This window comes from Buceros rhinoceros, unplaced genomic scaffold (assembly GCF_000710305.1).
Source record: "Buceros rhinoceros silvestris isolate BGI_N320 unplaced genomic scaffold, ASM71030v1 scaffold11295, whole genome shotgun sequence".
NCBI lineage: Eukaryota > Metazoa > Chordata > Aves > Bucerotiformes > Bucerotidae > Buceros > Buceros rhinoceros.
The window spans coordinates 2866-16290 of record NW_010413427.1 but is presented as its reverse complement, the minus strand read 5'-3'; the positions used below and the strand labels follow the sequence as shown (position 1 = coordinate 16290).

General features: G+C 49.9%; 2 protein-coding genes across 2 annotated transcripts in view; one reads left to right on the top strand and one right to left on the bottom strand.

Moving 5' to 3' along the window:
- Nucleotides 1–6542, top strand: part of RIF1 (replication timing regulatory factor 1) — a gene marked incomplete at its 5' end in the record, with an annotated part of 24616 nt that extends 18074 nt beyond the window's left edge. Inside the window, 9 exons of the mRNA XM_010136722.1 lie at nt 629–718; nt 801–855; nt 1386–4097; nt 4293–4430; nt 4656–4733; nt 4831–4946; nt 5168–5321; nt 5427–5535; nt 6322–6542. Coding sequence (XP_010135024.1) covers nt 629–718; nt 801–855; nt 1386–4097; nt 4293–4430; nt 4656–4733; nt 4831–4946; nt 5168–5321; nt 5427–5535; nt 6322–6542 — 3673 coding nt within the window. The remainder of the gene's footprint in view (nt 1–628; nt 719–800; nt 856–1385; nt 4098–4292; nt 4431–4655; nt 4734–4830; nt 4947–5167; nt 5322–5426; nt 5536–6321) is intronic.
- Nucleotides 6543–8113: 1571 nt separating this feature from the next.
- LOC104493951 (nebulin-like) overlaps nt 8114–13425 on the bottom strand; it is a gene marked incomplete at its 5' end in the record, with an annotated part of 7843 nt that continues 2531 nt past the window's right edge. The window contains 11 exons of the mRNA XM_010136721.1: nt 8114–8287; nt 8495–8604; nt 8789–8938; nt 9604–9696; nt 10089–10272; nt 10493–10600; nt 11057–11149; nt 11412–11504; nt 11792–11884; nt 12813–12905; nt 13368–13423. Of these exons, the coding sequence (XP_010135023.1) occupies nt 8114–8287; nt 8495–8604; nt 8789–8938; nt 9604–9696; nt 10089–10272; nt 10493–10600; nt 11057–11149; nt 11412–11504; nt 11792–11884; nt 12813–12905; nt 13368–13423 (1247 nt within the window). The remainder of the gene's footprint in view (nt 8288–8494; nt 8605–8788; nt 8939–9603; nt 9697–10088; nt 10273–10492; nt 10601–11056; nt 11150–11411; nt 11505–11791; nt 11885–12812; nt 12906–13367; nt 13424–13425) is intronic.

Genomic DNA, 13425 nt, shown 5'->3' with positions numbered 1-13425 from the left:
CAGCAGCATATTGGAAATTAGGATATGCCAAAGCCTCATCTTAACTGCAAGGGAATGTATAGAATTATCCTCTTTTTAACGTGAGAAAATAATAGTATTTTCTGTACCCAGGCAGCAGAAACACACTGTAAGCAAAAATCAGCGTACGGTGGCACTGACAGGAACTCAGTTGGTTTATATAGTTACAGTTTGTTTATGTGCTGATGTTACAGTTTGTTTATGTGCTGATGGTTTTTTTTTTTTTTTTTTTTTTTTTTGCGGAGTGGGATTCCAATCACAGCTTTTTTCTGCCCAAAGCACGTTTGACATTTTAAAAAGATCTAATACAACTGAACATCGTGGTCTTGAAATACAGGGATAAATCACGACCTGCACTGGCTGTGCAGTTCACTCTGCCATTTGGAGCGTGATGTTGTCACAGCTGGCTGCGATACTGGGTCTTTTCTGCCCCAAACAGTGAGCGCAGCATGTGCTGGTGTATCTCCCGGCACTTAACGTGTGCTGCCCCAGTTTCTGTGCAGCAGCTCAGGTTGTCTCAGGAGTTTGGAAGCTCAGTCCACTTCATGCTCCTTTGCCCTTCTTTCATGTTTTTAAGAGAATCTGACTTACACGTCTGGCTTTGTTGCAGGGTCGGTATTCCCACTATGTACAGTACCTTGGACACGTCACAAGACAGTACTTTATTCTCTCAGTACACGGAAAGCCAGGAAGATTCTTTGTAAGTAAAGGTGGGCAGTACGCGCGTTAAAGGGGTCTCCCCCCTACTGCAACGCTTCTAACTTCAGTAACTTCTGTTCTAGGGAAAAATCATCTTTAATAGAAAGTGCAAAAGAAGATGCTAAAACCAAGCCTCAGGTAACTCCTTCTTGTCTAACGGTAACTAAGATACCAGAATCATAACCGTACCGGGGGTGTTCTCTTCCTGTTGGTAGCCCTGGTGACTAGTGGCCAAACTCTCGGGTTCTGGGCTATGACCGGGTTTAAGGTCGATTTGGAGGCTGTGACTCACTGTTCTAAGACCTGGTGAATTGCTGAGCTCTTCAGGCGTCACAGTGCTGTTGACTTCCCTTCCATAACACTTTGCTCCCCTAGCAGATGTGTTCAACAGGCACCATGATTGTTCTGGAACTGTTTTCAGTTCTAAAAGTCTTTGTGTGGGTTCCCGCATTACTCCAGTGCACCCCAGGCTTTGAAGCAGCTTAACTCTGTTTTGCAGTTCTTCATGTTTTGGGATTAAGTAGCTTGTGTAGACAGATAGTAGAATATTTTGAAGAAAAGATGGTTTGAAAAGCCTCACAGGCGTGTTCTTTTCTATTCCCCAGAGCTGCTGGTTTTGATATTCCATTGATAGCAAAACTAAAACACTTTGTATTTTTGGGGGACAGGAAGAAAAAGCAAAGAGCGAAGGATGCACTGAGAAATTGGATGAGATCACAGAGAACTGCAGATCAGATCATCCTCTGGAGAATGCTGCCTGTGTGAGAAAGCCCTCTGTTCCTCACACAGAGGAGAGCTCAACTTCCAAGAGCGAGGGAGAGTCAGAGCAGGATCCAGTCAAAAGGATTCCAGAGGAGCCATGCACTGGAGAGGGCTTAGAAAAAAGTACCGAGGAAACCGCCCCGAAGGAGCCCCTGGTAGAGACTGAAAATGTCTCCAGCGTCAGCAGCAGTTCAGCTTCCAGTGACGTGATTTCTGGAACGCCACAGCCCACGAGCCGGCGGCAGTCATTCATTACTTTAGAGAAATTCAGTAGCTCAGAGAACAGACCCTTCAGCCTCTCAGCACTGAGCAGTTCATCAGAGGTGCCTGGAAGCACCTCGGAGGCAGCTAAAGAGGAAAATACCAGTATCTGCAAGACTAGTGCTAAACCAGAAAAATCTGGAGAAGAAAGTAAAAAACCTTCAAAGTCCGAGTCGGAGCAAATATTTACCGCGATACGAAGGCTGACTCGCCGGCAGAGTAAAATGGAGCATACGCAGCCCAAGGTCCCAAGGTTAGAACAGGATTCTTTGGTTTCCAGCAGTGTGGAAAATAGTGCTGGACTACCTTCTGCAGTAGAAGACATGGAACCAGTTCTTGCTCAGTCCCAAGCTCTCCATTCTACAGACACAGATGTGAAAAAAGCTGAAGGTGCAATAGCAGAGGTGGAAAAGGGCCAGGCGTTAGACACGGATTCGAAAGAAAATACACCCCCAGAGACAACCGTATCATCCGAGCAGGTAGCAGGCAGCGATGGTCAGGTTCCACACGTGTCTCCTAGTCCGAAAACAGTCAGACGGTCTTTAAGACGCCGGTCAGAAGCTGCAGAAAGTACAACAGGTGGTCAAGATACAGAAGAAGGCCACCAAAAGAGAGACAGACATAAAGATGATGAAAAATCTGGGCAAAAGAAGGTGCTGCAGACTAAAGATGATGCATCCCAAAAGCAGAAAGTGGTTTCTGGGAAAACTACAGAACACTCGGCTAAAAAAGAAAGCAGCGTGCCTGAGAGAACGGCCGCTGAGGACTTGAGCTCCAGGGAGTCTCCTGCTTCAAGGGGTCTTGATGCAGAAGCAAACAGAAGCACTCGGAGGCCAGAAGATAACGTGAAGGCTGACTCAGAAGGCCAAGACTGTAGCTCAAGTGCAGCCGGTCAGAAGAAGGTGGAACACCCACGGTACCACACCAGAAGATCTTCCCAAGGGTTGCTTTCCAGCATAGAAAATTCAGAGGCAGATGGCTCTGAGGCCAAGGAGGAAAGCACGAGGAAGAGAAAATCTGCCAGGCTGAAAAACAGGAATGATTCTCTTGAAGGCAAATTGAAAGATCTGCAGCCAGGAAGCTACAGCCATGAGGCGTCTTTGCAAGGAAACGAAATGAAGAGTCTGGAAGCGGGTCAAAGTGACCTGGGCCTCAGACTCAGCACAGATGCTACGTTGACATCTGAGACGTGTGGCCCCAAAACCCAGGCTGTTCCTACGGCTGGTGGCAAAGCTGAGGGATCTGCCAGCTCAGGGGGCGCACCCGATGCGGAGAGTGCAAGTGTGGACCGAAGCCCACAGGTATCTGATGAGGCTTTGAAAGCAGCAGAGGACAATAAACAGGCTGAAAAGCAAACAAACCTAGAAGACTGTTCAGCTGCGCTCCCTGAATGTGTACCGGGAGCTTCCAGGGGTGACGGTTCCTCATCACAAGTAGCCGAGTGTCAGCAGAAAAGAAGCAAAAGGTTGAAAAAACTAAAGAACTGTGATTCCTGTTATAACAAGTCAAAGCGGCATGTGATGTCAACCACCAAACCCAAAACTGAGAGGGCTCCTGAGGTGACCGAGCCCCAAACCCCCCCGGTTTGGACACCTGTACATACATCAGAGGTGTTTGGTAAGTCACACTTGGACGAGAGCTTGTCCCTGGCCCCGTGTGCTATGAGCACTCCACTGCACCCTCAGGAACCCAGTGCCTTTAGCTTGGAAGGAGAGAGAACTTTTGGAGATGACCTGCCAGGGAACAGTGTTGCCATAAAGGAGGCCCTGGAGCGTCCAGAGTGTATCGCAGCTGAAGCGACTTGCTCCGCAGATAGAGAAGAACCGGCTGATGAGAGTGGCAGAACCGACCAGTGTCTGTCCAAGTGTGTTTCAGGTGAGACTGGTGACAGTGGTGTGGCCGCAGGGGATTGGACCAAAGAATTGGCAGCCCCAGAAGTCAATCAGAATGGACAGCTGGAGGAGACACCCGAGACACCGAGTGTGGTCACCAAACCTGAGGAAAACCAGGTGAATGAGCCAGAAAGTGATGGGGGCGATAAAGAGGCTGCTGACAACACTGCAGGAGAAGCTTTTGACATTCCAGAGATGAAGGAGGAGCTAATGGAAACTGAAATTACAGTGCCTGAAAGCATGGCCGTAGACCAAGAAGATGCAGTAGAAAATCCCAGTGCGGTAGAAAGCCCTAGCGTGGATTCGCCTCAGAAGGTGGAAGATCACGCTGTTTCCGTTACCGACAGTCCCACTGGCGTGCAGGCCCGCTGCACGTGGTCTCCTTCGGCCTCTCCATCCATGAGTATCTTAAAGAGAGGCGTGAAGAGGAATCAAGAGGACGATGCCCTGTCACCCTCTAACAAGGTATGCGAAGGGACCGATGCATTCGGGTCACAAGGAGGGTACGTAACGGTGCCGGAGTGTCGTGAGTTCCAGAGGTGTGGAATTACTGATGATTGTCCCTGTTCATGATCTTACACTGACGCTGGAGACTCGGTCTGCTCCGGTCTCCGGGCAGTGTGAGCTCACGCTACCACATCTGCTCCTCTCCCCCCACAGATCCGCCGAGTCTCTTTTGCAGACCCCCTTTACCAGGAGGGGCTGGCGGATGACATCGACAGGAGAAGCCCCGTCATCAGACCTCACTCTGCTTCCCCATCCTCCCGAAGTCTTAAAATTCTGGCTAATCAGGCCAAGGTAAATCCCATCCCGTATTTTCTGTGTGGTGTGAGTATTTGCGCCTCTCACGTGCCATGGGTGACGTTGCTTTAGCCTGTAGCTGCTCCCCGGAGCAGAGGATTGGTGGGTGTAAGGTGGTTGTAAGCGGTTTAGCCTGACTCCCGGGATGTAGGCAGGGAGAAACTTGCCGTGAGCTGCGTTCCTACCATCCTGAGAGATCTCTTTTCCTCTTTTTCTACCCAGCACATTACCACTCCAACCAAAGGATTTCTGTCCCCAGGATCTCGTAACCCTAAATTTAAGAGCTCAAAGAAGTGTTTAGTAAGAAGCGCTTTGGTTCATGTATCTCTTCTATTTTTTTTTATGCTCTATTCAGCCGTGTGACGGTTGACTGAATGATTTCTCTGTATTGTACCAGATCACGGAAATAGCGAAGGAGTTGCTGTCTTCCCACACGGACAGCGTGTATCCTGCCCTAGCGGACTGCAAAGCCCCGGTGAGCGTCCTCCTACCTCGGATCGCATCAAACATTTGGTAAGTGGGTCATTGTTTTTGATGGCGACGCTTTAATGGAAACCAACCCCCCTCTGAACCTACAAACCCCAGTTTTTTGCTGTAAAACATGACGATGTTGATGCGGGTTCTCCTTCACTTCTGAGCGTGTGAGTTGGCCGCCATGCGAGATTCCTCTGCCCCGCCTCGCCAGGCGGAAGGGACACGGATTCTAGCGGAATAAACCATTCCTCTTCTTTCAGCGCCAGAGGCTTGTGGCAGCTCATCCGGGCAAAGAACATTAGGACCGTGGGTGACCTGAGTATTCTGACAGCATCAGAAATCAAAACCCTTCCCATCCGCTCTCCCAAATTTTTCAATCTTAGAAAAGCTCTCAAGGGATACCACGAGCAACAGGTAACGTTTAGCTTCGGCACCCAAAAAGCCTGGTGAGCTGCCAGCATCCGTCGTGAGGAAAATGCATCTGAAAACACATCTCGGTCTCTCCCAAAAAACCTTCAGGTAAAATCGCGAGGGCTGGAGGAAACAGCAGCGCTGGAGGATGTAGAAAAGCCCGTCAGTGACCTAGAGGATAAATCTCCGTCAGTAGATGAAGAAAAACTTGCAACAGGTACCGACTGCTGGCCTCTTGCTTTGGGTGGGGCTGCGTGTGCTGGGTGGCTGCTTTCCTTCTCCCCTGCTGGGAACACGGGATCTTCCTAGCGTTGTCTCTGCTCTTACTGGGAGGGAGAGTTAAGAGCCGATACTGGCGTTTCTGAAGCCGCTAGCAGTGGGCTTTTAAACCTTGTTGCCTGTCTTGAGGGAAGGCTGCTGGTGTTCCCCGAAGGAGCTTGTGCAGAACGAGTCGGGCAGGGCTCTGAGCTGGGTCTGTCTCCTGAGCTGTGCAACACCCCCGTAACCGTGGTGCTTCTGGCACGATGAAGTGGAGGCAGTTCAGTGGTGCCTCATCCTGTGGGGGTGGGACAGGATGGGATCGATTCCAGTACTCCCAGTTTGGAGTGGGGCACCTGGACTATCCTGTGAGGTGTCCTCTGTGTTTGGGGTTTGGCCCAACAGCTCAGACAGAGGAATCTCTGTCTGTTCTTCTGGTAAGAAACTTGGAACTGGAGAACAAAGAACTCAGGAGCAACTGAGTCCAGTTTAGAAGTGGAATTTTGGGGTAGCAGTTCCCGGAGGATGCTGACAGTAGATGATGATAATTCCTGTCCTTAGTTTCATTTTATTGTGATCAAATCGAGTGAAAGTCACCAAAAAGGGAGCGCAGAGGCCTGAGGGGTGCCTCTGCCAGCAGCCCTCCCCTGCTGTGGAACCAGTGCTCTGTAGACATGATTTTGTACAAACAAAGCTGGAACATTCCCAGTTTAAACCCCACCCTGCCCCTTTCCTTCCCTCACAGATCTACTTGAGCCACTTGTCCTGAGCACAACTGAGCTGCCCCAGCCAGATCTCCTGAGCCAGCTGGACGCGCTGGTGGCTCAGGTCAGCGCCGAGGGGCTGCAGAGCTACTCGGTCAGCCAGCTCTTCGAGATGCAGGAGAAGGTCATGGCCATGATAGACTGTATCATGAGGAACCTGCAGTCCCGCTGGAAATCGCCGCCCCACGAGAGCTCCGATTAGCTGCTTGTTTCAACCTCAGGAGGGTTTTGTTACAACAGTTTCCCCCAAACGTGCTCTTCATTAATCCTTAAACTGAGATTCTTTGGGCACCTCTGAGCAAAACGTGTTGTGGTTTGGTTTGTTTCTTGGGTCTTTTCCTTTGTTCTCGTGGCGGGGTCTCTTGGTCCCTCCTCGAGGTGTTGGTGTTGCTGTGCAGGTCTCTTCCAGGCAGCGCAAGGAGAACTCAGTGTTGTGCAATAGCAAAGACTGATTCCAAACCAGCAGAGTAGGAAAATTATTTTTGTCAAATCCGAAGTGTTCTTAATGCTGCAACCTCGTGTTACTGGTAAGAGATCAATCCCACGGCTCTGCTCGCCTTCGGAGCTGCCTCCCCTTCCAGCACCGGTTTAAATTAAGCTGGGCTTAATCCCTTACAGCAGCACCGCTCCAGGAACAGCCATTTGACAAGCAGACGACGTCTATTTTTGTGTACATTTTTGTAAGGACCACACCAAGGAGCTGCTGGTGAAACGTACCCTCGCAGAACTTCTCATGGCTTTTCCCCAGGTTCTTTGGTCGCAGCAGTTCAGAGGAGAAAACTTCCTTGCAATGGATTTCATGAGAGCTCGTTGTATATTCTGTACAGACCTATCGGGGCAATGGGGGGTAATAATTTATGATTGCGAGTTTAAACAGCGCGGAGTGAATCGCTGCTCCTGGCAGCCCCTTCCGGAGAGGGCTGGGCTTTTACTCTGGAAATCTGATGTGTATATATTGTACCGCAGCCACCAGCAGGGACCAGATGGGAAGGCATTGCTGCAGGGCTTTTAGAACGTACTCATGGGTGAATAAAACAGCCAACAGTTCCCAGACTTGTTAATGTCAGTGTGGTGTGGGGGGGTTGGGGGGTGTTTTCCCCTTTCTGTTCTGTCCAGCACTGCTGTGGGTTCAGAGGTCACCGCAGCAGGGCCGCAGGCAAGACTCTAAATACTCTTTGCGGTGTTTGTGCAGCTCATGAGGAAACAAACACCACAAAGAGGGGCCTTGGAGCTGTCTGCAGGTTTTCTTGTTATGGTTATTTTTGTCTTCCTTGGAGCCTGGCTGCTCCCAGGAGGTGAAGCAGATCACTCCTGGGCTTGGGTATGAAGGGAGTGTCCTGGTCTGTACCCTCCATCACTCCCTGTCCTTTGTCTTTCCCTTTCTCAATAGTTTTCTCAGCAAAATTGGTTTCTTGCAAGCTCCATCGGCCAGGAGTAAACACAACACACATACTGCAGGAACATCAGCTTTATTTAGTCACTAATTTACAGGTAACAGCAGCTTTTGACCCCCACAACAGTCACATGAAAACCCCATGAATAAGAGCTCAACAAGCAGGAGGAGGGCGGGTTGGGTGCGCTTGGGTTTCCCACCCAGCTAAATGTTGATAGTAAGCTTAAAACATTGCAGATATGAAAAACAAGGGAATACTTTAAAACATTGTAGAATAGCTCAGGAACATCCTGTGAGGGAGAATTCACAGGGTACCACGGTGTAGTTTTGAGTTGAGGTGTAGAACGCTGCTGTGATGGTGGGAGTTGTGCCGGCACAGCTCAGACAGCCTCCACGTAGTTGGCGGGCAGCATCCCCGTCTTGCCGGTTCTCTGCACCGTCCCGTACATCCACCCTTCGTCGATTGCTTGTACGTTCACGATGGTGTCGCCATCTTTGAAGGAAACCTCGTCGGCATCGGCTGCCATGTAGTCGTACATGGCCCGGTAGGTCTTCTGTGGGGTTTAAGAAAAAGGGGGACAAAAAAGCCCAAGAGCCATGTTTATAGGCTGCTGTTGGCGCTGGTCACTAGCCGTGCGTGAGAAGGAGCCGTCAGCTCCTGGGCCCCCTCCAGGGCTGCACCCCTTGGGAACATGGTCGCAGTAAGGGCTGGCGCCAGCCTGGGACCCTGTGTCCTGACAGACCCGAGCGGTGGTACTTACACCAGCCGTGGAGGGGTGGGAAGGAACCGAGGACACCGTGGTTTGCTGGGTGGCCACGGATGACGAGCGCTGTTGTGGTAACTCGATGGTTTTAGCATGTTTGTAACCAACTGCAAAAGGAAAAATAAGTATTTTTAATAAAGATCATGGGGCAGGTCCTGAGGGGCGTCAGATCCACATTTACCCCCTGAAATACAGCTTCACAGCTGCTGGTCACATCCAGCGCTCAACGAGGGTGCTTTGTCCTGGTGACAGGAACCGCTGAGCACAAGCTCCCATCCGCGCTCTCCCTACCTGTTGCCGTTGAGGTGAAGAAGCCTCCGCTGCTGTAGTAGGACAAATGCTGATCCACGCCGTCCGAGGGCTCTGACTTCTCGTCGCCGCCGCTGAGGCTCAGGGCGCTGGCCGAGCGGGAGTGCTCCCGGCTGCGGCGCTGGGCTTGGACTGCGGGGAGACAGAGCCGTGGGAACCCCCTCCCGGCGCTGGTTTGGGAGGAGGTGCCATGTGTGAACTGAACCCCAAGACCTTCTGCTGGTAGCGAGGAGAAAAACGCCACAGGCCCAGCCCCCAGCTGATGACTGGCTATTACACCATTTATGGGAAAAAGGGTGTGAATTAATCACAGTTTATTGAAAAACTAGTGCTTTTGCTGGCCAAAATGTCAGTTACGAGTCCACGTTAGCTTTAATATTCAGAATATATTTCTTTCCCCTTTCTCCTTCCCTTCAGTCCCAGCTCTTCCAAAATTTGCATTCCAACGATCCCCTAATTTCCTTCAGCAGCTGCCACAGACCATCCCGAACACTTAGCGGGAAGGGAGTTTAAAAGCAAGGTAACAGAGGAAGGGATTGTTACTTTGAGTTATTTAAGAAAGAAGGACTCACATTTAACAGGTATCTACAAATCATACAAACGAGCCCCTTTGGGCTCGTGTTAGATCATTTGCGTGTAATCGGACTAACAACCATCTTTTGAGAAACAGCTCTAAGTGTCTCGCTGTGCTTTCGGCAGGAGGTAAAAGCTATTTTATTTCCGTTTCAGTGGTAAATAAACACTGTCCTTCGGTCCCCCAAGCTGTCAGGTCTACCCCTGGGACTGGTGGAACGCACCTGAGATCATGTGCAGGCTCCTGGACTGGATGTTGTCCTCAGCTGGGTCGTAGTCAAAGACGGAACCAGGGTTCGTGCGCCACACACGGAGACCTGTGAGAGAACACCAGTGTTTTCTGAGCAGGAGTAGTAGCTCAAGGGGTGAAAGACAGGGGCAAGCAGCGTTTCCTCACTCTTCCTCAAAGCTGTAGCACAGGTTAGGCTTTTTCCTTTAAATTTACTCCACAAGCGAGCTAAGGTATTTCTCCAGTTTGTTTCTCAGGCAGAGCAGAGATGGTTTACAGCTGCTCCAAGAGGTTATTTTTCAAAACGGACTTTGATAAAAAAACCACAAACAAACACATCATCTCCAATCATCCATCAATCCAATAAATTTGGATTGATGTGGCTGAGCTTGAATAAACCAACTCATCCCGCTCAGCCTGTGGTTGGTGTCACCGCGGGCAGTACTCGAGGTGTTGTTCTATCACCCAGGCTCTGCTGACCTGTGAGGTTCTCCTGATCCTGGTCCACGCGCTTCCGCTCCATTTCCACCACACGCCGCTGAATGCCCCTGTAGCTGATGTCGCTGAAGTCCTGCATGTTCTTCTTCACGCGTTCCGTAATGGGGTCGGTCACCACAGGAGTGAAGCTGCCTTTGCTCTTCTCAAAATCTTCATGGTATTTCACCTGCAATTTGAAACGACACGTTGGTTCTCCCTGGTTGAGATGAATGATTTTTAGTCCCGCTTACCTGGGGTGAGTTTCTAGCAGAGGGGCATGGCTGGGCTGAGTTTCTAGCAGAGGGGCATGGCTGGGCTGAGCTCTGCCTTTCCCCTGTCCGGGTTCAGTTTGTATTTATTTGAATCACTCCCATAGATAAAGTCCATCTAAAAACAAGTGCTCTTACTGTGGAGATGTGTTTCTGGGTCTCTCGTACACGCCGCATCTCAGGTGTATCCAGCACGTACGCCGCTTTGCCCTGTACTTGTTTTCGGAAACTATCCGAGTAAAGAACCTGCCAGGTGAGAACAGGGAGTGAGCACCGGGCCCGACCTGCTGCCGCAGCGTGAGGATCGCGCTGCGCTGCAGCAACCCGGCAAAGAGCGGGGCAATAAAAAGCAGCAGGGGCTGTGGTGTGAACAACATCGGAACGCAAAGCAAAATCCTTTTTCTTAGTTAGGTGAGATGGGGACAGTTCTGGACTTTTGATGCCGGGTCAGGTTGGCCCTTGGGGCCCTGCACATCCTGCTCTGGGTGCAGAGGTTCCCTGAAATTCAACCGTTGTTAAAAAAAACCCCAAACCAAAGCAGTTAATACACGACTGCCTCAGGAAGTAAAGAGCGGGTAGTAGCGGATCTGATTTTAGTCTGGTGGGTACGTTAACGCCTGCACTGGTGGTGCGAGGGAGGATTTCAGGGATGGAAATGTTACTCCTCGATGTATTTTCATTTCCCGGCTGAAGAGAACGTACCGAGCTGATGTTCTCCTGGTTGCGTTTCGCTCTCTCCATCTCTGGAGTCAGCGGCGTTGGGGTTCCTTTTGCCAGCTGCTCCTTGTACAAAACCTGCGGTGCACAGAGAGGTGCCCGGGGTCACACTGGGTAACTCCCAGCTCGCCCCGTGACTGGTGTTACTGGTTAAGCATACTCGTCACTGCAGGGGTGGAGAAGGTCTTGGGAAACAAAGCATCTAAAAAGTTATTATTTGCTAAAGCGAAAAGGGAAAAACCAAAGGGAAAAGTGGGAAAATGAGGCTAGATTAGAAGAGGAGTTTCCCTTCAGGACGGTTATTTTTCGGAGCAGGCGGTTGGCCGTCCTCTGCCAGTACCGAGCTAATGTTCTCTTGATTGCGTTTGACCCGCTCCATCTCTGGAGTGACCGGCGTGGGGGTGGCCTTCCCTAAGCCTTCTTTGTACCCAACCTACAGATCACAGAGTAACGCAGAGTCACGAACGTACAGAGTAAACACCGTGATGTTACTGGGTTTAGAGCAAACACCATCCGTTAGGAAAGAAAAGAAAAATCAGAGAAAAAATAGTATTAAAAAGTTAATTGGGGAAAAAAAAATTCTTTCAAGTACTGTGATTTTAAGAAATGACTTTCTAAGTTTGAAAGAAAAAATTAGAGGGTTAAATAAGACCAGGCAGACACAAGTTATTAAAAAAAAAAGTGCTCTGTCATATCCCCTTCACTTCTTCCAGACAATACCGAGCTAATGTGTTCTTGATTGCGTCTGACGCGCTCCATCTCTGGAGTGACAGGGGTGGGGGTTGCGCGCCCCAGGTTTTCTTTGTACAACACCTGTGGGATACAGAAGATGTATCCGGAATCTTAAAAACAACCCCCAAAAGCCAAAGGGTTTGAATGCAAATTAGTACTTTTTGTTATCACGTTCCAAAAAAACCGTCACGCCTGGTTATGACACGCGGCACGGCACAAAAGCCCAGCAGCCACTGCCGTGAGGACGGGTGAGAAAGACACCCCGGGGAGGAAGAGCGCGGTGCTGTCCTGGCGAGCAGAGACGGGCTCTATCCAGCTGCAGCTCTGACGATGGCGCCATAGGCTCGGGAGCTGCCTCTGGCCCTGCAGAACCTTTCAGGAAATGTTTTATCTGCTGGTTTGTCTGTTCCTGAAGCAGTTCCTCACCTTTTGGGGAGGGAGGAGGGAGTTTTGTTGCCGGGCAGTGAAATAAAGGAGGGTGTTGAGGATGGGTGGCCGGTATCCCTGCACCCTTTCACCCTCAGGTCAGCCCAGCCCCGGAGGCCACCTAAACCTACCGCTGATCCACACCCGGAGCAGGAACAGTGTCGTTCCTTGTGACGCTCTGCTTAAGGCATCCCAAGTCGCCTGTCCCAGCAACACAAGGTCAGAGGTGGCTTTTGGAAGGTGGGTTTGTTTTTTCACTGAAGACAAAGACCTCTGAGAAGCCAACAAAACCTTGACCACCCAGCAGAGAGAGAAACCTGGGTATCCTCACTGAAGGATGCTAAGCGCTTAATATTGTCTGGATAGAGCCCACCGGGACACAAACTGAGCTGCAGAAAAGGCCTAAATTTCTGGATGAGACTGTTAACAATAAAGTAATTTTATTTTAGAAAAGAGAAGCGATTAATCTGCAGAAACAAATACACCTCTTTTTTAAATTAAAATCCACTTTCAGTAGTAGTTAGAATGTTACTTTAGTAAGATAAGCACGAAGAAAAAGAGAAATAGATCTATTTTAAGGTACCGAGCTAATGATTTCTTGATTGCGTTTGACTCTCTCCATCTCTGGAGTGACAGGGGTTGGGGTCACTTTCCCCACATTTTCTTTGTACAAAACCTACAGGATACAAGGGAGTATCCAAATGTCATTAAAAAGGCAACAACAACAAGAAGAAAAAAACAAAACCAAACCAACATTCACTGTAGCTTTTGAATCATTGCGCTTAGAAAGGGTTAGACTGGGGGCAGGATGCTGGTCCCAGAAGCAGCACCGGGAGCTTTGCCATTAATCAATGGCAAACGTGGCCCCTGTATGGAACCAGCTTGGCAGGAACACACACTCGTAGCAAGAAAGGGTTAAAAATAGTGCAGAGAAACAATGTCCACCCAAAAAAAAAAAAAAGTCAAAGGTGGTTCTAGTAAACCCCTGCCTCAGGCAGCGTTAAAGAGGAGATGTTACGGCACCCAGGTGGGAGGTTTATGCTTCATGGCAGAGTTAGAAAGCCCGGATGACTAAAGCGGTTACGTAAGTTAAACACTTCAGTCAGCTCTTTAGACACTGGGTTCCCGTTAAAAGTACCGAGCTAATGATTTCTTGATTGCGTTTGACTCTTTCCATCTCAGGAGTGACGGAGGGG